This window comes from Anolis sagrei, chromosome 5 (assembly GCF_037176765.1).
Source record: "Anolis sagrei isolate rAnoSag1 chromosome 5, rAnoSag1.mat, whole genome shotgun sequence".
NCBI lineage: Eukaryota > Metazoa > Chordata > Lepidosauria > Squamata > Dactyloidae > Anolis > Anolis sagrei.
Genome location: NC_090025.1, coordinates 5,782,975 through 5,809,771, shown reverse-complemented (window position 1 = coordinate 5,809,771; position 26,797 = coordinate 5,782,975). Strand labels below are relative to the sequence as shown.

The following is a 26,797-nucleotide window of genomic DNA, read 5'->3' as shown; positions in this document are numbered from 1 at the left end:
GGTCAACCCTCCTGTTTAAGGAGCTCCATTGGCTGCCGTTCATTTTCCGGTCCCAATTCAAGGTGCAGGTGCTCACCTACAAAGCCCTAAACGGTTTGGGACCCACCTACCTGCGTGACTGCATCTCCATTTATGAACCCGCACGCTCCCTCCGATCATCTGGAGAGACCCTGTTCACAATCCCACCTGCGTTGCAGGCGTGTCTGGTGGGGACGCAGGACAGGGCCTTCTCGGTGGTGGCCCCCCGACTCTGGAACTCCTTCCCCAAGGACATCAGACAAGCCCCAACGTTGGCAGTTTTTAGGAAGAGCCTGAATACCTGGCTGTTCCAGTGTGCCTTTCCAGAATAGGAAACTCCTGGCTTCAAGTCCCAAATGCACTTTGTTAAGAGATTCAGGATTATCTGCACATTACACCAAATACCTCTACATATTACCTGTCAGGCTCAGCACTTTTAAATTTTGTCCATTACATTTGGCCCGGCCTCTAGGTTTTTAATTGCGCCACGGTGTTATTGTTTTACTGTTTTATCGTTGCTTGATGTTTTATTATTTGCTTATGAGTTTTGACTGTGTATTGTATGTTGTTGTTGTCGGCGGCCTTGGCTTTTGTAAGTTGCATAGAGTCCTTTGGGAGATTTTGCGGGGTATAAATAAAGTTAATAATAATAATAATAATAATAATAATAATAAAGCCTATTTCGAGTTATCTATAGTGTCTTGTTGATCCTCGAGAGTTCTAGTTCTCTAAAGGAAGGCAAGAAGCAATCCCCTGGGGAAAAGTTGCCACGTCCTTGTTTTTTCACTAAGAACTATAGGTCCCCAGGCAGCGACGGCATAGTCTTGGTCAAAGAAGGTTGGGAACCACTGCACTAGACCATGTTACAGCAAGTCATAGCAGGATCAAGTGTGTGTTAAAGAAAAACCTTATGATGTTAATTATTATGTGCAGCTGGTAATGTAGGTCAGCTAGCATGTTTGGGCCACACCCGGTGGGGTATAACTGTATGGATTTTAGAATACAGTTTGGAGAAGGAATACGCTATTCTGAGGAGGAGAAGCAATATGCTGTAATGCTGCTATGCTCTAACAGCGATGCTATGGTAGAATAGTTATTTACTCAAGGTTTATGTTTTGCTCTCTCATTTGAATGAAGATGTTATTCTGTGTTACTTAAAGAGACTATGTAAGTTTGATTTTGTATGCAACTATTTTATTTTGTATATAACACTGCAAGTTTATGCCTCTGCTGATAAAAGTAAAGTTTTTCTGTGCAAAGTATGGAACCCTGCGCAGACAGTCGGTCAATGCAACTTAAGCAACATGCAGTCATTGAATTCTTGACAGCAGAAGGTGTCAACCCAAAGAAGATTCATCAGGGAATGCAAGCTGTTTATAGTGATTGTGTTGATGTGAGTACTGTGCGTCATTGGGTCAGTAAGTTTAAAGATTTATTTATTTATTTCAAAGTTTTATATATACCGAGCTTCTCACCTGATTAGAGGGACTCAGCCTGGTTTCCAACCATAAAAACACATACAATTGGTTAAATATCAACATACATAATTACAATAAAATACTGGAAAAGCACATATATTTAAAAACTACAGTGGTCAGTCGTCATTCCAAAATATGTTGAGGTGACACCTTCTGCTGTCAAGAATTCAATGACTTCACGTTGCTTAAGTCGTATTGACTGACTGTTTGTGCAGGGTTCCATACTTCGCACTTTAACAACACAACCGTTCCATGCTATGGCTTCCCACCAAAACGGAACTGTAGAGGAGAGTCTACTGAACAAGCCAGTACCTGCCACATACCAGTACTGCCATCTGTTGAAGAGTTACGAAGGTGGAGGCACTACTTTTCATTCAACCCTCGTATATCCAGCTGATTCAATGGCTCTGCTCTAAGCAGGAATAACAACAGGATCTGGGTTGGAGCTTTAGAAATCTATAGCAGAAAGCAGCACATTTGGAAGCTCACCTTTTCATCAGAAGTCAAAATTTCCCTGCATGCACACGAACACACACACAATATTTCTACACTGTAAGACTGTACAGCAATGGGGACGCACCTCTGTTGGGAAAAAAAGCTGAATTCCTGTAACTTCTCCTCTGTTCGGGAGGATTAAATAATAACTCTCTCTCGCCCTGAAGCATATTCTGTAGTTTTCTTTCTTCTATGATGAGCTTGAGGCGTTTCACACGCTCCCCAGAGCTAGAAATGAAATCGGGACGGCGCAGCGCCAGAGCCTCCTGCGTTGGGAAAGGAAAAAGGAGAAGAGTTGCTCAGAACCTCAGCCGAAGGACGATGGGGAAGAGGGGAGGGAGGAGGCATAAATAGCTCACCCCATTAGCAAAGCACCGAAGACATGCCTCAGAAGAAGGGAATTATCCCCACAACGTACAGAATACTGCCTCAATAAAACGGAAGAGATCTCTCCGCGGGTCTTGTTAACAAATGCTTTGATGTTGGACAACCAACCAGAAAGATGCCAGGCTGGGAATAAGCACGGCAGCCTATGTATTTGTAAAAAGGATAAGCACTTAAGATGAAACAAGCAGGATGGAGACCCAGCAAAGCCCACACGGGACAGAAAGAGCCGCCAAGCGATCGGGGAAGTCTCTGAGAAATTGTAAATCATCTAGATATGGAGGGGAAGGGTGGGAACCACTGGTACAGAGCTTTATAGGTCAAAACCAGCACTTTGAATTGGGCTTGGAGGTGGACCAGCAGCCAGTGGAGCTGGCACAGCAGGAGGTTGGTATGCTCCCTGTATTTCACCCCAGTTAGTAGTCTGGCTGCCAACCGTTGGACTAGCTGAAGTGTCTGGCGAGGACGAGAGACAGGGCCTTCTCGGCTGTGGCTCCCTCTTATGGAACATACTCCCAAATGAGGTAAGATCCGCTCCCTCCCTCCTGGCTTTTAGAAAAAATAAATAAATCATGGTTTTCGGGACCAGGCCTTCAGGCAGTAGAAGTAAATGTATGCAGCATTTCAGAAAGACAATGACTGGAATGGTGATTCGACAGATGAGGCAGTTTTATTGTTTTAATGAGTGTTTTATTACTTGTGGATGTATTGTTTTTGACTTGATTTATGTCTAATTGTAGTGTATAATTTTATTTATTTATTTATTTATTTATTTATTTATTTATTTATTTACAGCTTTTATATTCCGCCCTTCTCACCCCGCAGGGGACTCAGGGCGGATTACAGTGTACACATATATGGCAAACATTCAATGCCAATTTTTGACATACAACATATACAGACATAGACAGAGGCTATTTAACTTTTTCTAGCCGCCAGGGGAGCTGTCGCTTTCATCGTCCATCTGTGACACTGATGAAGCACTTCCGCATTCCCCGCATGCTTTTTTGCTGGAGTGCTTTGCTGGAGTCTTTTTTATGGCCTCATAAATTAGTTAATTTACCCTCCCCACACTTTTTAAAGGTGGTACCTAATTTTCCTACTTGACAGATGTAACTGTCTTTCGGGTTGCAAAGGTCGACAACAGGCTACACAATTGGTTGGAAACCCACTCCAACCCGGGCTGACTTTGAACTCATGACCTTTTGGTCAGAGTGATCTTACTGCAGCTGACACTCAGCCAGCTGTGCCACAATCCCGGTGCTTGGAGGGGAAAGGGGGGAATTAAAAACATGCAAGGGGGGGGGGTTTCTATGGTTGGAAAATCTGCCAAAATGCAAGTGAGAGCAGGGATGGACACGCTTCCCATGTTCACAACTTGACTGGATGATTTCATCATCATCTTGGTCACCCTTTACAACCTTGTGCCTTCAATGAATGAATGAACAATAATCCCCTGACCTGACCAATCCCTGCATAAATGCCCTTAAGGTAAAGGTAAAGGTAGTCCCCTGACATTAAGTCCAGTCATGTCTGACTCTGGGGTGTGGTGCTCATCTCCATTTCTAAGCCGAAGAGCCAGTGTTGTCCGTAGACACCTCCAAGGTCATGTGGCCAGCACGACTGCATGGAGCGCCGTTACCTTCCCGCCGGAGCGGTACCTATTGGTCTACTCACATTTGCATGTTTTCGAACTGCTAGGTTGGCAGAAGCTAGGGCTGACAGCGGAAGCTCACGCCGCTCCCCGGAATCGAACCTTTCGATCAACAAGCTCAGCAGCTCAGTGCTTTAACTCACTGCGCCACTGGTGGGTTATGTGATGCCCTTGGAATCACTTTATTTTACCTGCTAGTGCAATTAAGCCCTACTTCGTCCCTTGGACCCCCCCCCCCTTTTCCAGATACATTATATTGCCCTCTCACCCAGTGTTTTTAAACTTTTAATCCTTGCAGCACCAGCCTGCCCACTATGATTAATTTTCTGTGTTCAAATATTGTGATATCATCATCATCATCTTTATTTATACCCCACCACCATCTCCCCGATGAGGACTCGGAGTGGCTTACATGAGGCCAAACCCAAACAACAAATTACAACAGAATAAAACCGAAAACGCAAACCAAAAACACGAACAAAAACAACATCATAACTAATTAAAAACTCGGGCGGGATAAAAGAGAAGCAGGTTATTTTATATGGTCGGGGGGGGGGGGGGGGTTGAGAAGGGCAGGGTGCAAATATTTGAAATAAAATAATAAAATAAATAAATCTGGAAGGAGCATACACACACACACGTAGAGAGAAGGGAAGAGACGAAGGATTTTTTCCTCTATTGACGTAACAAGAATGTTCAATTCATTCCCCAGCCAAAGCGTCCACGAACACACAGCAAAAGCCCACCAGCAGAGCCTGGTTTTTACCTGCAGTGTGATTTTCACAAAAGGTGAGGGTGGGTTATTCTCAATGTCTCTCGCCGGGGCTGCCAGACGCACCTGAAAGCCCCCACGATCCTCCTCCTGCCAGTTCTTCTCCCGGAGGGGCTCTCGCCAGGGCTTCCCGCTCGGCAGTGGTTCAAACCACGAAGGACCCGGTTCAGGGACGCTGATGGACCCAATCCCTCTCTTGGGGTCAGCCTTTAATTCCTCCGTGGGAACAAACCAGGAAAGTCCTAGGGGAGGAAGGGGGGAAATGTGGTTTTAAAAGGAATGAAGTCTAAATTGTCCAGTTTTTTGGAGGTGATCAGAAGTAGTGAGTTCTCTCTACAGTTGTCATGTTCACTTGAGACATCCGTGTCTACAAAAGCCAAAGATCTAGTGTTCACAGTCGACACATGCACACCTCCATTGCAAATGCAGAATTGCCCTCTGGATTCTGCTTTCTAAGGCCCCTTCCTCATCTATATAAATAAAAATGTAATGATCGTTTGTGGGATTAACAGAACTCAAAAACCACTGGATGAATTGACACCAAATTTGGACACAAGACACCTAACAACCCAATGTATGTCCTTCACTCAAAAATTGATTTTGTCATTTGGGAGTTGTAGTTGCTGGGATTTATAGTTCACCTACAATCAAAGAGCATTCTGGACTTCACCAACGATGGAATTGAACCAATCTTGGCACATAGGACTCCCATGACCAACAGAAAATTCTGGAAGGCTTTGATGGGCATTGACCTTGAGTTTGGGAGTTCTAGTTTACCTACATCTAGAGAGCACTGTGGACTCAAACAAGCATGGATATGGACCAAACTTGACACAAGTATTCCATATGCCTAAATATGAACACAGATGGCTTCAACTCCCCGCTGGATCATGAAAATCCACCTGGGTGAGTCACATGCTTTCGGACCCAAAAATCCCCATGGTGGACTTACCTTGAGGTCACCATAAGTCAGAAAAAACATATTTATCAGGGCACTGCTAAATCAAGTTCCTTTTCTTTACTTTCGATAGTTTTACATGTTCTAAGGGTCTCCCCCCCCCCCCATACATTATGGCACAGACACATTAAGAATTCTGTGATTAACAACTAGCACATGAAAGGTATATGTCTGACTGCACCAGCAAGGCATGGATCTATCCATGGCACCTATGGGAGAGAACCTCAAGGTCTTTTATGAGCCTTAAGATCCTTTGCTGATGTGAAGAAACAAAGGACTACGATTTTTTTGTTTTGTTTTAAGCTCCGTTGCCCACCTGGGGGCAGCAAAACGTCTCTGATTAAAAGGACAGCAAGTGAAGCCATCAGAGAACAGGGTGCAATTATTTATGTATTTATTTATTGACGACATATATATGCCGCCCTTCTCACCCCAAATAGGACTCAGAGCAGCTTACAAGGTATATATACATAAAATATATTATATTATTAGCCCGAAAAACCTACAACAATCTAGTGATTCCGGCCATGAAAGCTTTTGACAATGCATTACATTCACTTTGTTTTAAATTGTGAACAAAGCATATGATTGTTAGTTGCCTTGAGAGAAAAGTGGGGTATAAATAAAGTAAAGTAAGTAAAGAAACAAACACTAAGATCACAACACTAAGCTGGCTCTCTAAGGCAAACCTATCACAGGGTTTTCTGGGCAGAATTTGTTCAGAAGAGGTTTGCCTTTGTCTTCCTCTTAAGATGAAAGGGTATGACTTAATAGAGGATTTTGGGGGATGAGAAGGGATTCAAGTCCTGCTCTCTAGAGTCACAGTCCATTCTCAAACCACTACATCACTTAACAAAGAAAAATAAAGATTAGAAGGTTGATTTAAATAAGGTTACTTCAAACCACTACACCACACTGGTCTCAAAACCTCTCTGAAAGCACTATTTGCTTCCTCTTCTCAAAGACATAACTACTTAAAAGAGCCAAGGGCAGGGACAGAAACTGTAATGACTAAAGCAACAATACACAACTTTCCTGCACAGGTACGCTCTGACTTTAAATCATTAGGGCTAGGATGCTGTTATGATATAACTCTGGATTTCTTGTGATGTGTAGAGTCTCCCCAAATATCAGGGAGACTTACTGTCTTTACTGTAAGACCCTAAGCTACAATTGGTCCAACGGGCAGCAGCCAGGCTGCTCACCGGAGAATAGTTCAGGAAGCATACCACCCTCTTGTTATGTCAGCACCATGGGTTGCCAATCTGCAGCCGAGAACAAATCAAAGTACTGGCTTTAGCCTATCAAGCCCTAAATGGTTCCAGCTCAGCCTACTTGTCCAAACGTATCTCCTTCTATGACCCACCTTGGAGGTTAAAATCGTCGGGGAAGCCCTGCAAGCGGGACTGGTGGAGACAAGGGACAGGGCCTTCTCAGTGGTGGCCCCCTCAGTTGTTGAACTCCCTCCCTAGCGATATCAGGAAAGCCCCCTCCCTCTTAGTGTTTAGAAAGAGAGTCAAAACCTGGCTCTGGGAGCAGGCGTTTGAAACATAGAGCAGTGCAGGAATGTTAGTATGGAATATGTGCAATCCGACTATGGATTGGCCTTTAGACTATGACTCTGGATGGTGTGATTCATTGAAATGTATGCATATTCAAATGTTTAAAAGCAAGGCTTTTACTGGCAGCACATGGGTTGCCAACCCAAAATTAATAAGAACATCAGCCCTAGCTTTGTCTTACTCAACTGCCGAGTATTTATTTATTTACAACATTTATATGCCGCTCTTCTCACCCTGAAGGGGACTCAGAGCAGCTTACAAGATATGTATACATAAGGTAAAGGTAAAGGTTGTCCCCTGGCATTAAGTCCAGTCATGTCTGACTCTGGGGTGTGGTGCTCATCTCCATTTCTAAGCCGAAGAGCCAGCGTTGTCCATAGACACCTCCAAGGTCATGTGGCCGGCATGACTGCATGGAGCACCGTTATATATATTGTATACATACATACAATATATTATATTATTAGCATAGTATTGAATATCCAGTATTCAATATTACGATATTGTACTATACCATTATATTGTAATATTAGTAATATTACAAGTAATATAAATATATAATTATAATATCATATTATTAGTAATATTACATTGCACTACATTATAATATTATAAATATTATATTTATCTACAATATATTTTATTATATTAAAATATTTTTATTATTAGGTTCTTGTGGGTTTTTTCGGGCTATAGGGCCATGTTCTAGAGGCATTTCTCCTGACGTTTCGCCTGCATCTATGGCAAGCATCCTCAGAGGTAGTGAGGTCTGAGGATGCTTGCCATAGATGCAGGCGAAACGTCAGGAGAAATGCCTCTAGAACATGGCCCTATAGCCCGAAAAAAACCCACAAGAACCTAGTGATTCCAGCCATGAAAGCCTTCGACAATATATTTTTATTATATTATATTATTTTTATTTGTATTATAATAATATAATATTATATTATATTATATTAAAAATAAAAATAATATAATAAAAATATTGTTGTATGTTGTAAGTCACCATGGAGGTGCGATTGTAAGCTGCCTTGAGTCCCCCTCGGGATAGAGAAAGGCACGATATAAATAAGATAAATAAATACATTCATGTGTTAGTAATGCCATGTAGGGGCCAAAGAGTCATCATTGTGCAATTGATATATTCTGCAGATGAAGTTTGTAAAGCAGGCATGGGCAAACTTGGGCCCTCCAGGTGTTTTGGACTTCAACTCCCACAATTCCTAACAGCCTACCGGCTGTTAGGAATTGTGGGAGTTGAAATCCAAAACACCTGGAGGGCCCAAGTTTGCCCATGCCTGTTCTATATCCTAGAATGGGCTTGAACTGAATGGCCCTTGGGGTCTATTCCAACTCGAGGATTCTATAATTATCACAGACCTTGCAGACACTGAGACTTGCTCTTCCCAGGCCGTTTCTCTGCAAAGAAGCTGCTCGGTTGCCTCCTCGGTTTGCTCTTGCTCTCTGAATTGCATCCGCCCGCCTCGTCTTCCATTCCATTCCCAAGGTCAACTTGAAACCTCGCCTGGCTGGACGTCGGGGTGGGGAAAGTCAGGCCAACGTCTCGCGTGTGCTTCTTGGTTGCGCTGTTCACAATCTCAAAGTCCCCTGAAGTTGGAACAAAAAGAATCCCATCAAAACACGGAAGGAGGAAATACTTTTTTTGGGAACAAGACAACTCCCCAAATCCCCAGGCAGTGCAGCCAAGTGCTATGCTCTGAGAATTCTGGGAGCTTTTGCAAAACAAAAAGTCATTTTTCCGAGTTCTGCTAGTGATGCAGCAGACATGAATTGCTACGATTCCTCTGGAGGGCCCTCCCAGCATATGGGAGGGTTGGATAGCACAGAGCAAATAAATCTTGAGCAAATTTGGAAAAGGCATCCTATCCTCTAAGGGACGCTGCCTGTTTGAAGAATGTGCATTACAGAAAAGATTTTAATTGAAACAAAGGGGGAAAAAACAGACAATGCCAATTGGTTTAGGAAAAAAAATACGGTAAGAAAGAATTTAGCTCTCAGGCTAACTCTCCTTGCACTAACAAAAGATTTAGGTAGAGTTTTAGACTGTGGAGCAGTTGGCTGGGAGTCAACTGCATTAAGATCACTACTGACCAAAAGGTCATGAGTTCAAAGCCAACCCAGGTCGGAGTGAGCGTCCGACCAATTTGTGTAGCTTGCTGTCGACCTTTGCAGGCCGAAAGACAGTTGCATCTGTCAAGTAGGAAATTTAGGTACCGCTTATGCGAGGAGGCTAATTTACGATGCCATAAAACCTTCCAGCCACATGCACAAGAATGAGAAAGTACTCCATCAAAGGACCCAGTGTCACAAGTGGACGAGGCCATAAAAATCTCCAGCAAGCCTGCAAAGAATGAGGAAGTACTTCATCATTGTCACAAAAGGTCGGTGAAGGAACAGCTCCCCTGGTGGCCAAAATACCCTCAAGAAAAGCTGGAAGGTTAAATTGCCTCTGTGTCTGTCTATGTATGTTGTATGTCTATGGCAGGGGTCCTTAAACTAAGGCCCGGGGGCCGGATACGGCCCTCCAAGGTCATTTACCCAGCCCTCACTCAGGGTCAACCTACATCTGAAATGACTTGAAAGCACACAACAACAACAACAATCCTATCTCATCAGCCAAAAGTAGGCCCACACTTCCCATTGAAATACTCATAAGTTTATATTTGTTAAAATTGTTTTTCATTTTAATTATTGTATTGTTTTAAGTGTTTTTTTGCACTATAAATAAGATATGTACAGTGTGCATAGGAATTCATTCACGTTTTTTTTCAAATTATAATCCCGCCCTTCAACAGTTTGAGGGACTGTGACCTGGCCCTACGTTTAAAAGGTTTGAGGACCCCTGGTCTATGGCATTGAATGTTTGCTATGTATATGTACATTGTAATCTGTCCTGAGTCCCCTGCGGGGTAAGATAAATAAATAAATCCTATAATAAAAGATCATAGAATTGTCGAAGGCTTTCATGGCCGGAAGCACTGGGTTGTTGTAGGTTTTTTGGGCTGTATGGCTATATACTAGAAGCATTCTCTCCTGACATTTCACCCACATATACGGCAGGCATCCTCAGAGGTTGTGAGGTCTGTTGGTAACTAGGAAAATTAGGTTTATATATCTGTGGAAGACCCAGGGTGGGAGAGAGAACTATTGCTCGTTGGAGCTTGGTGTGAATGTTTCAGTTGGCCACCATGATTAGCATTTGACAGTCCGACAGCTTTTAGGTGTCGCTTGTTACTGCCTGGGGGAATCATTCGTTGAGAGGTGACTATTTGTCCCTGATTGATACTTGTTTGGAGTTCCCCTATGTTTGAGCGCTGTTCTTTATTTACTGCTATGATTTTAGAGTTTTTTTAAATACTGGTAGCCAGATTTTGTTCATTTTCATGGTTTCTTCCTTTCTGTTGAAATTGTCCACACGCTTGTGGATTTCAATGGCTTCTCCGAGTAGCCTGACATGGTAGTTGTTAGGGTGCGCCAGCATTTCTGGCTTCTCAAAAAACATGCTATGTCCAGGTTGGTTCATCAGGTACTTTGCTATGGTTGACTTCTCGGGCTTTATTTCCTGGAGGATGGACTGGTTTGATCTTCTCATGGTCCAAGGCACTGCTGTTAAAGCTACTTAGTCCAGATGGACGTCAAAATTAAACTGTCAGGCTCCTTTTCCCAAATACATTCTTCTGAACTGTTATAATATTCTGGCTTCTTCTTAACTCGAATAAGCTCCAGGCTTTCTTTTTGCATATTCACTTCAGGTTTCGATATGTGCATTCAGTTCTCTCTTCCCCTTGGTGCTGCCCCATTTAGCAGTTTATTCCATTGTTAATATGCTTGAAGTACAGCCCGCTAGAAGAATCACCTGGAGATTTGTGCTGTTATGAACCAGCTCTGGTGCATTTCCTTCTGCAGAGCTAGAAGATCTAAACGCTTTCCCGGAGTAAGATTCTTCCGAGATAGAAGGCTATAAAAATGGAGTTGTAGGTCCCGCATTGAATTTGTTGAAAGTTTTGGGTCTTATACTGGGAATTCTCTCCCTGTTCCTTTGAGGGTTGAAACCGGTAGGTCCAAAGCACAAGAAAATAAATTCCATTCAACTACAATCAAATACATCATTTCTCTGGAATTCCAAAATCAGAAACACGCAGAAATCCAGAGTTGTTTAGACAGATGCAACCATGAATTCAGGAGATGTTTCCTTCTTGGGAGGAGCGCATTGACCAATCTCAATAAAATAGGGAAGAGTAGAGACATCACACTGGCAACAAAGATCCGCATAGTTAAAGTAACGGTATTCCCCATAGTAACCTATGGATGCGAGAGCTGGTGTCGGAGCTCAGCCTGTGTTTGTGTTTCAGGATCAGGGTGCTTTGGATGTGGGAAGTGATGTCAATGAGTTGCAAGATGAGTTTCAAGATGGCAATGGTTTGGTCAGTGATATTGATGCAGAGAATAACCAGGAGATCCCTGTTCAAAGTGTAGTTTCCCATGAGAATGTCCCTGAGGGGTGTGGGGATGATGTTCTGCTTTCTGAATTGTTACCAGAGAGTTCCCATGATAGGGAACATGAAAACAGCTCAGCACCTAGCCCAGCTGCAGAAATTAATGAGCAAATAGATAGACGGGAGAAGATCAATCAAAACAGAAAAGCCAAACAGAGGCTTCGGCGTTCTGCCAGGCTCCGAGATAAAAAGATAAGAAATTCTCAGCTAAAGCGAAACCAATTTCTGAGCGCTAGAGACATAGCTAACAAGGAGATAAAAGTACCAAGTACAGGATATGTAGTCAGATGAAGCATCATTTGGAATCAAGTCAAGATCACGTTCTTGTTTCATGGAAGCTTTGTTTGGAAAACTCATATTTTAAGTGCTTTTGTTTCATGGTTTTGATTCTTGGTTTCTATGCTTTTATATTCATGCTTTGGATTCATGTTTCCTGATTTCTTGCATTTTATTTGGGAAGTTTTGACTTTGTTTTCATCGGCTTTGGTGGACTATTACTCTGGACTACTTTGCTCCTGCTTATCTTCCTATCTAATTGGATCTACCTATTTCTTTAAAGTGTTTTTAAAAACACTTTACTGCTTTTTTATTATTTTCAATAAAAGAATTGTTTCCTATCCAACGGTCAGAGGGCTTTTCCTTTCATGGAGTGCAACAGCTGGACCATAAGGAAGGCTGAGCGAAGGAAGAGAGACACTTTTGAACTATGCTGATGGAGGAAAAGTCTGAGAGTGCTTTGGACCGCAAGAAGATCCAACCAGTCCATCCTCCAGGAAATAAAGCCCAAGCACCTGATGAGCCAACCTGGACATAGCATATTATTTGATAACATAGAAATGCTGGACCACTCTAACAACTATCATGTCAGGCTACACAGAGAAGCCATTTAAATCCACAAGCATGTGAGGAAATAAATCCCGATTGCTCACTGGAGGGAAGGATATTAGAGGCAAAGATAAAGTACTTTGGCTACATAATGAGAAGACAAGAAAGCTTGGCTTGGGGAAATGGAAGGAAAAAAGAAGAGGGGCCGACCAAGGGCAAGATGGATGGATGGTATCCTTGAAGTGACTGGCTTGACCTTGAAGGAGCTGGGGGGTGGTGGCGGCCAACAGGGAAGTCTGGCGTGTGCTGGTCCAGGAGGTCACGAAGAGTCAGAAGGGAATGTCATGTCTCAATCTTCTCTTCTCCAAGCTAAACATTTCCAAATCCCTAAGCCTTATAAATCTGGATGTGTCCAGATGGCGGAGTGTCCAGACCTCTTCCTATCATGGTGGCCCTCCACACAATACAACCCAACTTGTTAATAACCTTTTCAAGCAATCGTTCCTAGAAATACAGTATTTTTTGGGGTGAGGTTAGACCAAATCACTTTTGTTGTTCTTATTAGCACTATATTGTACTGAAATAACCGACAGTTATAGCTTTCCCAGCTTGAAGATGTGTTAAGGCTATTCTTCAATTGTGTATCATGCTCCATTTTGGAACAGTCCTTGCCCTAGATCAGGCATCACAGGAAACAAACAAAGGAAAATTCACTTTCTTTGTTTGTTTCAGGAACAATCAGCCCTTAGATCATCTTAGCAGAAGTACTGACACTTATCTGAAGTATCTACAGCCATGTCAAAGTTTTTTGGCTACCTTTGCAAGCAAAAGAAATACCCTGTGGAACAAATCGGTCTTCCAACCAAGATTTATTAAGAGGCAAGAGCTGAGAAGGCCCACAGTAAGAAGAAAGAAACTGCCTGCTGATATTGAAGAAGTCAGTATAGACAGGAGAAGTGCTGTTCTCTTTGAGTATTTTGTGTGTGAAAAGATCAGAATTGTAAGGTGTGCCAAAAGGAAACTGCTCTGGGAAAAATCCAATTGACTAGAAGATCTCTACAAAGAGATAAAGCGTGCCTGCCACCCAATAGGGAGGAGGATCCAGATCTAAGCTACTCGCCTGCCTGAATGGCCTTGTTTAACATCCGCGTACTCCGCTTGCAGTTGAGGGCAGAGCTGGGTCCTCGGGTGCCGCTGGCTGTGGAAACTGAGTCCGACGAAACAAAGGAGTCTGTTGCCTAGAAGAAGAAAAACAGACAGGTGCATAAGCATTTCAAAGGCCTGAAAGTTAATTTGACACTCTTTGAGAATCACAGTCTTTGTTACACACATAAACACACCACTGTCGCACCTCAGGGTAAAATCACCTTGCTTAAGACACCAAAGAACACACCAGCAGTCATCTTTATGGTTTATTAAAATAAAGGATAAAAAGTTCAAAAGGCAAAAGTATATTTCAAAAGATCAATCCAAGGTAACATAGACGAACAAGATCCATGAAGACACAGGCAAGGCAAAGTCCCATGAGAACATGACAAAATCCTGAAACATGAACGTGAAACTGGGTTGTTATAGGTTTTTTCGGGCTATATGGCCATGGTCTAGATGTATTCTCTCCTGACGCTTCGCCTGCATCTATGGCAAGCATCCTCAGAGGTAGTGAGGTCTGTTGGAAGTAGGAAAATGAGTTTATATATCTGTGGAGTGACCAGGGTGAGACAAAGGACTCTTGTCTGCTGGAGCTAGGTGTGAATGTTTCAACTGACCACCTTGATTAGCATATAATGGCCTGACATTTCCTAGAGCAAACTTTTGTTGAGAGATGATTAGATGTCCTTGTTAGTTTCCTCTCTGTTGTTGTGCTGCTGTAATTTTAGAGTTTTTTAATACTGGTAGCCAGATTTTGTTCATTTTTATGGTTTCCTCCTTTCCAACAAATCCAACCAATGCTCCGTTCAGCAAAGGACAAGAGAGATCCTCTCACTTCTGCAGGACTCTACCGGATACCATGCAGCTGTGGACAAGTTTCCATAAGGACCAGCAAACACAGCAGCATTGCCCAGACACGAATCAAGGAACATGAAAGGCACTGCAGACTACTTCAACCAGAGAAATCAGCCATAGCAGAGCACCTGATGAACCAACCTGGACACAGCATATTATTTGAGAACACAGAAATGCTGGACCACTCCAACAACCACCATGTCAGATTACACAGGGAAGCCATTGAAATCCATAAGCATGTGGAAAATTTCAACAGAAAGGAAGAAACCATGAAAATGAACAAAATATGGCTACCAGTATAATAAAAAAAACTCTAAAATTACAACAGCACAACAACAGAGAGGAAACAAACAAGGACATCTAATCACCTCTCAACAAAGCTTTGCTCTAGGCAATGTCAGGCCATTATATGCTAATCAAGGTGGTCAGTTGAAACATTCACACCTAGCTCCAGCAGACAAGAGTCCTTTGTCTCACCCTGGTCATTCACAGATATATAAACCCTTTTTCCTAGTTCCAACAGACCTCACTACCTCTGAGGATGCTTGCCATAGATGCAGGCGAAACGTCAGGAGAGAATGCCTCTAGAACATGGCCATATAGCCCGAAAAAACCTACAACAACCCAGTGATTCCAGCCATGAAAGCCTTCGACAATACATTAACATGAAAGCTGCGAGATAAATCCAAAGTCTCTTGGTTGAAGCGGGAAGTTGCTCTGACACTGAGGCATATTCAAACAGTCTGTTTAATACTCTTTGGACAACATGACGGCTTTTCTATGGCCCCGAGCTGCCTTCTCTCGCCTGCTAGTGATCCTGACACTCCTTCGAACCATAAATTCCAACCGATCAGCTCGATCTAAGCCTTCGGCTCCATCAAGGTCAGTTTCCTTGTTAGTGTTTCTTTCCTCATTATCAGGCTGAGAACTATCTTCCCTTCCTGAATCCACCTGGCTCTCAGCAGTTTCACTTTTCCCAGCCTCATCCCTTGCTGTGGGAACCAACTGAACTTCTACCCCGTTCCTGGTCTTCTTCGTCTAACACAGGGACATTGTAACTTTGCACCTGACTGTGAATCTGAAACCCATCATCCCCATCAGAATCATGGACACTATCACTCTGAGATTCCAGCTGAGTCACAAACAACCACATTGAAATACCAACCAGCTAACCTTTTAGAACATTACGCTCACCAACCATTGTATCTGCCTATCAGTCATACAAGACAGAGATGTCAGGGGGTTTTCACCTCACTTAGGCGATCCCTCATTGTCCAAGTAAGTTTGATGTCCTGGCGGTGGGTCTGTAGGTGACTGTGGAGCCCTATTCTTGACCCGCATGTTCTCCTGCAGTGAGGGCATCGGTTTCCAGGTGGAAGGCGGCCCCAGTCGGGGTTGGCTTGATGTGCCTTCCTCTTGCCACGTTACTCTCCATTCATGCCTCTTCAAATTCTACAGCACTGCTGGTCACAGCTGACCTCCAGCTAGAGCACTCAAAGGCCAGGACTTCCCAGTTCTCGGTGTCAATGCCACAGTTTTTAAGGTTGGATTTGAAGCTCACCAAGCATGGCGAGTGGTCAGAAATCCTGGAGTTGAAGTCCAGAACATATGGGAAGGGCCAAAAGTCATTAACTTGCAAACTATCTAATCTGGTGGCGCAGCAATTCCTTTCTTGCCGTGTGCCATTCCTAGGAACTTAGCAGTAGAGACCTGCAGCCAATTTCTAATAGACCAGCTTTGGTCCATAGACCACCATGTTGAATAGTACCTTTCTTAGACCATCTCATGTCTTACCATGCCCCTTGCCTATCCTATGCTTCTAGCACTATTCATGGATCTTGGGGCCCTGATGTAACTCTGGCTGGATTCCAGTCTTCCAAATACATCTTCCAAATACAGGTCTCATTTGGTTGATATTCAACAAACAAAGATCAAGAATGAAAAACGCAGTAGCTATAGTAACAGTATATAGTAGCATGGCACTCTCTAGTCTGGAGGATGAGACAATCATTCAGGCTTCAAGTTTTGCATCCATGCCTCACCACTAGATGGTACATCAAGCATCTAATACAATGGTTTCCAATCTTTTTTTGACCAGTGACCACTTGATCAGGGGCCACTTCGACCAGGAACCACTCTCCAACATTAGTACCAAAAGGGTTACGAATCAGTTTTTGGTCAACTAGATTCAGTTTGGTTACTTGAGGTGCCGATTCAGAAAATTGCATTGGATAGACCACATCAGCTCTAGTTTCTGATACAAAACATATTCCATTCAGGAGTAGCCATCTGCTTGCCCAAAGAAAACTATATTTAATTAGCCTCGGCACTATAAGAGGGTTTTGCGAGACAAGTCCCTCTTGTTGCAATCTATATGAATAAAAATGTAATGTTTGTTTGTGCGATTAACAGAACTCAAAAACCACTGGATGACTTGACACCAAATTTGGACACAAGACACCTGTCAGGCCAACAAGCGACCATCACTCATAAAAACATTGAAAAACACAGCAGAATAGACTTAAAAAGCCAAAAAATAAAAAATACATTACAATGCATGTGCAAAACCACATATATACACACATACACAAAACAGATATACACAGACTGGGCCACAGCAACGCGTGGCAGGGGATGGCTAGTGGTGTAATAATGGTAAGGCCGCGGACCACATTTTAGTTCTTGGGGACCACAGATTGGGAACCACTGATCTAGTAGGTTCCCTAAGCCAGAGGTTCCTAAACTGTGATCTGTAGAAGCCTAGGGTTCCACAACAGCATTGCAGGGGTTCCACAAAAACTCTTACAAATCTTTTAAATATCTTTTTTAAAAGTCCATGCTAGAGAATGAAGATCTTGTCGAACTTCAAAGTATCCCTGCTTTAAAAACGAAATCTGACTCTGCGCCACTGAACATCTATTGGGTATGACTGATAACACGTATAGTGGTCAATAGCAGGAAAGGCTATTTGAGTAATGCTCCCCTTCATGTCCATCTATTGATATGAATCAGGCCTTGTTTACACCAAAAACAAATTTATCCATATTTCTTATATCTAAAATTTTTGTCAGCCATTCCTCTTCTTCTGGGGGCCTTCTTTTTTCCAATGTTTTGCAAATACTATTCTGGCTGCTGTTGAAAATAGAAATAATAATTTATCTTTGCTTTTGTCAATTTTTAAGTTGTGTATTCCCAATAGGAAAATTTCTGGTTTTCTAGGAATATATATTTTCAGCATTTCTTGTAACATTTTTTGGATCTTCTTCCAATAGTTTGTCGCTTTATTGCATGTCCACCATAGATTATAGTACGTTCCTTCAATTTCTCCACATTTCCAGCACTTCGAATTTGTGTTTTTGTAGTATTTTCCTAATTTGTGTGGAGTTATATACCATCTGTGGGCCATTTTGATCCAATTTTCTTTTCACTTCACTTTATTTCTTAATTAGTCGCTCTCCATCAAGGTGCTCCGAGCGACTTACAATTTAAAATAGCATTTACACACTATAAAAACATTCAACATAAAAACATTCAACAGTGACTATTTGGCAAATTAGATCTGATCACTTTACTTAAATGCACAACCAAACAGCCAAGTCTTGAGCGCCTTTACAAAAGGTCGCACTTCCAACATTGCTCTAATATATGGAGGCAATGAGTTCCACAGAATTGGAGCATTTAAATTCCATTACATTTGTGTATTATAGTTTCTTATTCCATATCGCTTCCCATTCCTCTTTTTATTTTTCTTCCTATATTTTCTCTCCATCTCTTCATGTAGATTTTTTTTCTTCTTCTTTGTCTCCTGACTCTTCTTGAAGTTTTTTATATAACTTAAAAATCAATTTACTTTCTGTTTGTATTATTTTGTCCCAGAAGTTTTCCTTATCTTCAAATCCTTTTTCTTTGTCTTTTTTGAAGTGTTCTTTGATCTGCCAATATTGGTACCAGGAAAAAGTCTTCTGAAGGGTTTCTCGAGAAGACTGGGAACTGTTGCCCTCAGGCCAAACATGGACACCATGTAGTAATGGTAACTTAAAGCAATTTTCTGTGTGATAATGTCTGTGTAAAAAGAAGGGGAACGAATCCAAGCACACGTGATGGGCTCATGGTTCGGTGACTAAACAACAAGGCCCTAGATGCCTTAGACTAGTTTATGGCAACAGTGGAACTGTGAGCCGTCAATGGGTCATTCATTTTGCCTCCCGACAGAGACAACATTTTTGGAAGGGAATCAAGAGACAGGCAGGCATTAAAATGCTTGAATTTGACAAGTAATCAATTCCCCCCAAAACAGAAGGAGTTCTTTTTGTTTTAACAGCTTAAAGGTCCAGTGGGACCTTAAAGACTCAGACATTTATCACAGCACGATGGGCTTTTGTAGGCAAAAGCGTATATATCTATTCTTTTGCTCCAATAAATATGTTAGCATTTAAGGTGCCACAGTACGCATTGTTTCTGACAGGCAGCCGTGTCCCTTTCTCGTCTTGTAAAATAATTTATTGGCAAGCAGATGATGCAAACCGAATCGGTTGCTGCTTTTTAAATAAAGACTCAGAAGGAGAACATTTTCTTGCAGGGGGAAAAAAATGAACTGAACTGCACCAATCTTAATTGCAGAGTAAATATGGATGGCCGTTGCTTAAATGCCGTGCCAATTAATGACAACCTTTCTTTACTTTTTGCAGCAAAGCTATTACAACAAACTTTGTCACATTAATTTTTTTAATTAGGGAGACACATTACCGCAATAGGGGATTTTGACTCCTATTGCAATAATTAGCATCTATTAATAACTTTTAATGGTAAACCAAAGTTGGGCGATAACAGAGGAGCACGGATCCACACTCATTAGTCTCAGAAAATCAATCAGATGCTGAAGCATCTATTTCTACATTTCGAGCACGTTAATTCAATTTGGAGGCAAAGCAGCAGACAGTTACACGGCGTGTTGTGCTTAAGGAGGGTGGCGGACCACTTACCGCTCTCAAAGGTTCTATAAGATATTCATGGCATAATATAGTATCGTTTCGTGGAGACATGGGCCAATTAGTTCCTCAGCAAAGTACAAAGTGTTCATTACCTTTAAAGCCCCACACGGTTTGGACCCAGGTTCGTTCCTTGCGGGATCGCTTCCTTCCCTACAATCCACCCTGAACACTCAGACTCTCTGCAGGACATTCACTCCAGGAAGCCAGGACTAGACTGGCAACAGTTGCCCAGAGGACCTTTCTGTCTGCTGACCCTCGACTGCAGCATGACCCATCGGAACAGATCTGACAGCTAAACATGCCGCCTGAATTTTTAAAAGTATTGAAGACCTGTCTTTTCTGGCAGGCCTATACAGTGAATTCAAAACTATGAGTTTTGAGCTGACACATATAGGTGTTGCACCTCAGAGTAGGTTCACCTTGCTGAAAACACCACACTGCACACAGCCAGAAGTCTTTATAGTTTGTTAAAAATAAAAGGTTAAAAGTTCTTAAAGGCAAAGATTAATGTTCCGAAAGATCAATATAAAATAGCACTTTGAAGCTTAATCCCAAAAGGCACCAGTAAAACAAAAACCCAAGAGAACATGACAAAATCCTGAAACCATGAACACAAGAACTCTAAGATAATCCAGGCAAGCGAAGGCAAGCTTCTGTTGTGGTTTAGCGTGATTCTGGGCCTGAGATGTTCTCTGATGATGAGGATGATGGGATTCAGATTCCTGGCTCTTTTTCTGTGCCTCAGATCCCTGGGCCTGCTCCTAGGTCTTTTTCTGAGGCTCCCACAGACAGTGCAGAGTCAACACAGAGGTTCTCAGAAGAAAGGAATGCTAACGAAGTAGATAGTGAACAGGTGGAGAGGCCTTTGCCTTCCCATGCTGATAGTGAAAGTGCAGAAAGCCTTGATAGTGACCTGACCAGGCAAGCCCGTCTTGATTTGCGGGTCAGGAGGAGTTCTCGCCTAGCCATCAGACGAGACGCCAGCTCGGGGAAAGGTCATCGCAATGCTTTCATGTTGGTGAAAGCATAATGTTTTCATGTTAGCAAAAGGTGCCTCTTGTTTTTACCTGAAGATGTTTGGAACTATATTCTGCATTTAACCTAAATCTTTGGAACTTTGCAATGCTTATTCTTTATTTTGACTTGGACTTTTTCCTCAATAAACTATAAAACTACAGCTCTTGTGTGGTGGTGTTTGGAAGCAAGGCGAAGCTTACTCTGAGTTGCAACAGCTTCTTAGGTAAACGCAAAGTTGCTTTGACAAAGGTTTGGTCTCAAACACACTGCTTAATACCCTTTGCAAAACATGAAGGCGTTTCTTTGGCCTCTAGCCTCCCTCTTGTTAGCTATTCTCACACTCCTTCGAACTCTGAATTCCAAACGGTCAGCCCGATCTAAGGTTCCCATTTCGTCGAGGTCAGCCTGTTAGTTAGTGTCAGCCTGTTTCCCTGCTTGCTCATTATCAGGCTGAGAACTGTCCTCCTTCTCTGAGTCAATCTGCACCTGCACCTGGCTATTTGCGGTATCAACACTCTCATTCCTTGCTGTGGGAAACTGCACTTCTTCACTGTCTATAACAGGGACATTTTGAACCAGACTGTGAACATGAGTACTATCATCCCCATCAAAGACACTCTGTGATTCCAACTGAGTCACAACATTAGGTATGGATGATTTTAATGTGCAAGGTTTTAGTTTAATCTTATGTGTATGTGTTTTGAATCTATCTATCTATCTAAAAGTCTGGGTATGTCTGTCCATACCACAAAGGCTGTTGCTAGGTCAAGTGGCCCTCTATGATGTCACGATGGTGTGGCATGCCTGCTCATTCATTTACAAGGGAAAAGCTTCTGCCTTACATGCCAAGATTTGCTGTTGCTTCCATTTTGAATCCACAGTTGGTTTAATCCAGATTCTGAATTTGAGGGTGTTTTAATTGAATGTATCAATTAATCATATATATTTCTATAGCTTTAGATGTTCAGTTTTCATTCATATGGTATGCCACATTGAATCCCACCCAGAGAAAAGCTAGATATATATATATATATATATATATATATATATATATATATATATAATTTTTTTAAAAGCAAACTTTAACAGGCTGTATTGTTGAAGGCTTTCATGGCTAGAATCACTGGGTTGTTGTAAGTTTTTCAGGCTATATGGCCATGTTCTAGAAGCATTCTCTCCTGACATTTCGCCTGCATCTATGGCAAGCATCCTCAGAGGATGTGAGGTCTCACAACCTCCGAGGATGCTTGCCATAGATGCAGGCAAAACGTCAGAGAGAATGCTTCTAGAACATGGCCATATAGCCCAAAAAACCTACAACAACCCATTTAACAGGCTGATTTGCCTGTCAAGCAAGCCAGTCACGTACCTGAGTGCTCTTTTCCGCTGGCCCTGAGCGAGCTGTTTTGGGGTGATCCGTGACCCTGGCTTTCCTGCTCCCCTTGGCCCCCTTCTCAGAGCGAGTCTTCTGAAGGTTGATGGTGCTGTACAGCTGAGACAGTTTAGGGGTGATGTGCACTCGGTCCTGCCCAAAAGCCCGGATCAGCCTGGCTGTGTCAATGGTGGAGACGGAGCCACTCGCCTCTGTCTGAGTGCCACTTTCTGTCTCCAGCTGTGTCACCCCCGATTCAGAGGTGTGGTCACTGAACGCACTGGAGCCTTTCACCGGCCTCATCTCCAAAGAGCCGTCGCTCAGAGTCTCAGAGTCCTGGCACTCTTTTTTGTTTACATCCATGAGGCCAACCTCTGTTCCAACTTTATGGGGCCTCGATTTTGGTAACTGTGCAGCTCTGGCAACACCTGAGCTCTCCTCTACGGTGTTCTGGGGTGCCAAGTTGCTTTTGAATGCCACTCTCCCTTGGGAACTCATTTTCCTTGGCTCTTTTCCTTTTGCCTCTTCTTGGACGTGGCTTCTCTCGTTTTTGGCAGGCACCAGCAGTGAGTGCCTAACAGGGTTTTGCAGGAGTCTGGCTAATCGATCAAGTCGCTCTACCAGAGACAGCTCATTTCTGCTGCTGATGGTATCAGGACGGTGTGGCAGCAGATGCCGCTGCTTCTGGCGGTCTAAGTATTTGGTCCAGAGTTCATCTAAGCTTCCCATAAAATGTGCATTCCTCATCACTGGGTGATCAGCCACCAGGTTCTCCTTTAAGGCAATCCTTTGGTGGCCTGGAAGAAGAGGCTCTTTCACCACTTCATGACCTGTTTTCCTCCTGTCTGGTTGGCCTGGCTCCTTCCTTGGTGAGTCTGTTTCCGACTGTAATTCCTCAACAAAACTGTAGTCTAGTTCAGCCGTCAATGGAGAAAATCTCTCCTCTCCTTTCCGATGATGCAGTGAGAAAGGGGCTTGGCTTCTCTCGGACGTTCCCTTGTGCCGGAAGACGTCTTTGGAAGAGGTGGCTGGGAGCTCTGGTGCCAAGAATTGCCTCAAAGCCTCACTCCCAGAGAGGAAGTCAATTTCATGCTGGAGAGGCACTGGCTGGTGCAGGTAAAACTCCCCAGGCCTGAAGACTGAATGGGTAGCTTTGACAGATTCTATGGGGGTTCTGGTTTTGGCACTATCTACGCAGCAGAGAAAAAGACAGACAAAATGAGACATTGCAGTCATCACTCACAGCTAGAAAGAAAGAGCTACTTGCATTACACAATTATTCCCATTCTAAATTCAGCATGCTCTTGCTTCACTACCTCAAAGCAGACGTTATACAAGCCCACTCCCAATAACCACGTCAACAATACATTGCAAAGTGCACCTAGAATTCAACCGTAGTTAAAAATACCCTTTGTGAATTCTAGAGAACTGGTGCCCGTTCTGCGAGTAACAAATGAACAAGCTGTACATATATCCCTTCTTTTTACAGGAACACGATGCAGCCTTTGAACAAAATGGCCCGGAGACCGAAACATCTTCACAAAGTAAGATGTGTCTACAGTGAAGAGTTTTAGTTAAAGGGGAAAATACTACAGAAATACACAAGAGAGGCTTATAAAATTAGAAATGCTATAAAGAACAAAGAGCAATTTTCTCTCAAGCCATGGGGATTGGGAATTATCTCATGAAAAGATCTGCAACAAGGCAAAAGCACATCCTAGCAAGTGTCACGCTGCTCACCATTTCCCAATCTGGTGGAATTATCTGTCCACGTTGCATGTAGGACCCCCAACTTACATGGCTTTTGAAAGGAGCTATATTAGATTCATCATAGTAGGTCTATCATGATTGTCATGTGAGTTAAAACAGAGCCCTTGGGACCAGATAGCTGAAACAAACCAAGATCTGGCCTGTTAGCTTAGAAAGCTTATGGTCAAGTCCAGCAAGGTAATTCAACATATAAACTTCTCCAACAAGGAAAGCATGATGCAGTTAGCTAGGGGAATGGCAGTACTGCTACATAATCAAATGACCTTTGCTATACTGGAGTAAATCATAAACATAACTCAAAAACCACTGGATGAATTGACACCAAATTTGGATACAAGACACCTATCAGGCCAACGAGTGACCATCACTCATAAAAACAGTGAAAAACACAGCAAAGGAGACTTTAAAAGCCATAAAACAAAAGATACATTACAATGCATGTGCATAACCTCATAAATACACATATACACAAATTATATATGCACATATATACACGCACAAAATATATATGCAGGGCCACAGCAACACGTGGCAGGGGGCGGCTAGTCTATATTAATAAAAATGCAATGTTCACTTGTGGGATTAAAATAACCCAAAAACCACTGGACGAATTGGCACCAAATTTGGACACAAGACACCTAACAACCCAATGTATGTCCTTCACTCAAAGATTGATTTTGTAATTTGGGGGTTGTAGTTGCTGGGATTTATAGTTCACCTACAATCAAAGAGCACTTTGAACCCCACCAACTATGGAACTGAACCAAACTTGGCAGACAGTTCTCCCATGACTAACAGAAAATACTGAAAGTGTTTGGTGGGCAGTGTCCTTTGGTTTTGCAGCTGTAGTTCACCTACATCCCGAGATCACTGTGGACTCAAACAATGATGGATCTGGACCAAACTCTACACGAATACTCAATATGCCCAAATGTGAACACTGGTGGAGTTTGGAGAAAATAGAATCTTGACATTTGGGGGTTGTAGTTGCCGGGCTTTATAGTTCACCTACAATCACAGAGCATTCTGAACCCCACCAACGATAGAATTGGGCCAAACCTCCCACACAGAACCCCCATGACCACCAGAGTGGGCCACAGCAACGCATGGCAGGGGACAGCTAGTGTATATAAATAAAAATGTAATGTTCGTTTGTGGGATTAACATAACTCAAAAACCACTGGATGAATTGACACCAAATTTGGACACAAGACACCTATCAGGCCAATGAGTGATCATCACTCATAAAAACACTGAAAAACACAGCAGAAGACACTTAAAAAACAAAAAAACAAAAAAAACGCATTACAACACATTTGCAAAACCACATACATACACACAGAAAACACATATACACAGACTGGGCCACAGCAACACGTGGCAGGGGACAGCTAGTAGTTTATAATAGAAAAGATTAGAATATTATGATTATTATATAGCGATGATTATGATTTTTTTTTGTCATGTCAGGAGTGACCTGAGAAACTGCAAGTCACTTCTGATGTGAGAGAATTGGCCGTCTGCAAGGATGTTGCCCAGGGGACGCCCGGATGATTTAATGTTTTTATCATCCTTGTGGGAGGGTTCTCTCATGTCCCTGCATGAGGAGCTGGAGCTGATAGAGGGAGCTCATCCGCCTCTCGCCAGATTCGAACCTGTGACCTGTCAGTCTTCAGTCCTGCCAGCACAGGGGTTTAACCCACTGCGCCACCGGGGGCTCCGGTGATGATGATGATGACAGACATGTTCTGAACCAGGCCTATAGCCTCTGGAAACATCTATGGTAGGAAGAGTCAACAATGTGGCCCTCGGCCAGCTGCAAACAAGCTTGTATGAACCACAAATGTATGTATTTTGATTAGGGATACAGAATGTGGCTCATTGGTGAATGGGTTGGGTATTCCATTGTGGCATCACGACAGGCGCACACTTCTTATTATCCTTGTTTTCCCAACATTTCTGTGTCCCTCCTTCTAATGCTAACCTTTGAAGTGCTGTGTATGTCACTGCATTGCAACAGTGGATCAAAGTCACACCGGCAAGGATTTTCCCTCTGCCTCGTATATTTCTTACTGCATAGAGACTTTTATGTGAAAAAATATAGCTGATTATGATTCTACACGCTAGTGCAGTGGGGTTCATACATTCTGTCCATGCTTCCTCTCCTTCTAAAATACTCTGCTGTTCTGCTCTAATTCTTTTGGTGTTTGAGACTGTATTCCATATCTTTTGACAATGAGGGGAAGCCCATTCTGCACTGGAAATGGAGGTTGAGGGAAACACAACACAAAGTTGTTGTGTTTCCCTCAACCTGGAAATGGAGGTTGAGGGAAACACAAACACAACGTGGACTAGAGGACAGGAACGAGACCTTGATGCAAACCCAGGCGCCAACTCTGCAATACCTTCTCTGGGCCTAACAGAGTCATTCATCTATATAAATAAAAATGTAATATTCGTTTGTGGGATTAACAGAACTCAAAAACCACTGGATGAATTGACACCAAATTTGGACACAAGACACCTAACAACCCAATGTATGTCCTTCACTCAAAAAAAAAAAATGATTTTGTCATTTGGGAGTTGTAGTTGCTGGGATTTATAGTTCACCTACAATCAAAGAGCATTCTGAACCCCACCAACGATGGAATTGAACCAAACTTGGCACACAGTTCTCCGATGACCAACAGAAAATACTGGAAGGGTTTTGTGGGCAGTGTCCTTTCCTTTCGGAGTTGTAGTTCACCTACATCCAGAGATCACTGTGCACTCAAACAATGATGGATCTGGACCAAACTCTACAAAAAATACTCAATATGGCCAAATGTGAACACTGGTGGAGTTTGGGGAAAATAGAATCCTGACATTTGGGAGTTGTAGTTACTGGGATTTATAGTTCACCTACAATCACAGAGCATTCTGAACCCCACCAACGATAGAATTGGGCCAAACCTCCCACACAGAACCCCCATGTGGGCCA

At 42.8% G+C, this 26,797-nt stretch overlaps 1 protein-coding gene across 2 annotated transcripts in view; it reads right to left on the bottom strand.

Moving 5' to 3' along the window:
* The window catches only part of ALMS1 (ALMS1 centrosome and basal body associated protein), a 121,961-nt gene that overhangs the window by 12,053 nt on the left and 83,111 nt on the right, over window positions 1-26,797 (bottom strand). The window contains exons 12-17 of one of the 2 annotated variants that reach the window (XM_067468541.1): window positions 22,878-23,237; window positions 22,045-22,844; window positions 13,784-13,901; window positions 8,702-8,929; window positions 4,796-5,043; window positions 2,077-2,257 (exon numbers count right to left, since the gene is read on the bottom strand). In XM_067468541.1, the coding sequence (XP_067324642.1) occupies window positions 2,077-2,257; window positions 4,796-5,043; window positions 8,702-8,929; window positions 13,784-13,901; window positions 22,045-22,844; window positions 22,878-23,237 (1,935 nt within the window). Of the gene's footprint in view, window positions 1-2,076; window positions 2,258-4,795; window positions 5,044-8,701; window positions 8,930-13,783; window positions 13,902-22,044; window positions 23,238-26,797 lie in introns of both variants that reach the window. The other variant, XM_067468540.1, reaches the window with a different exon arrangement.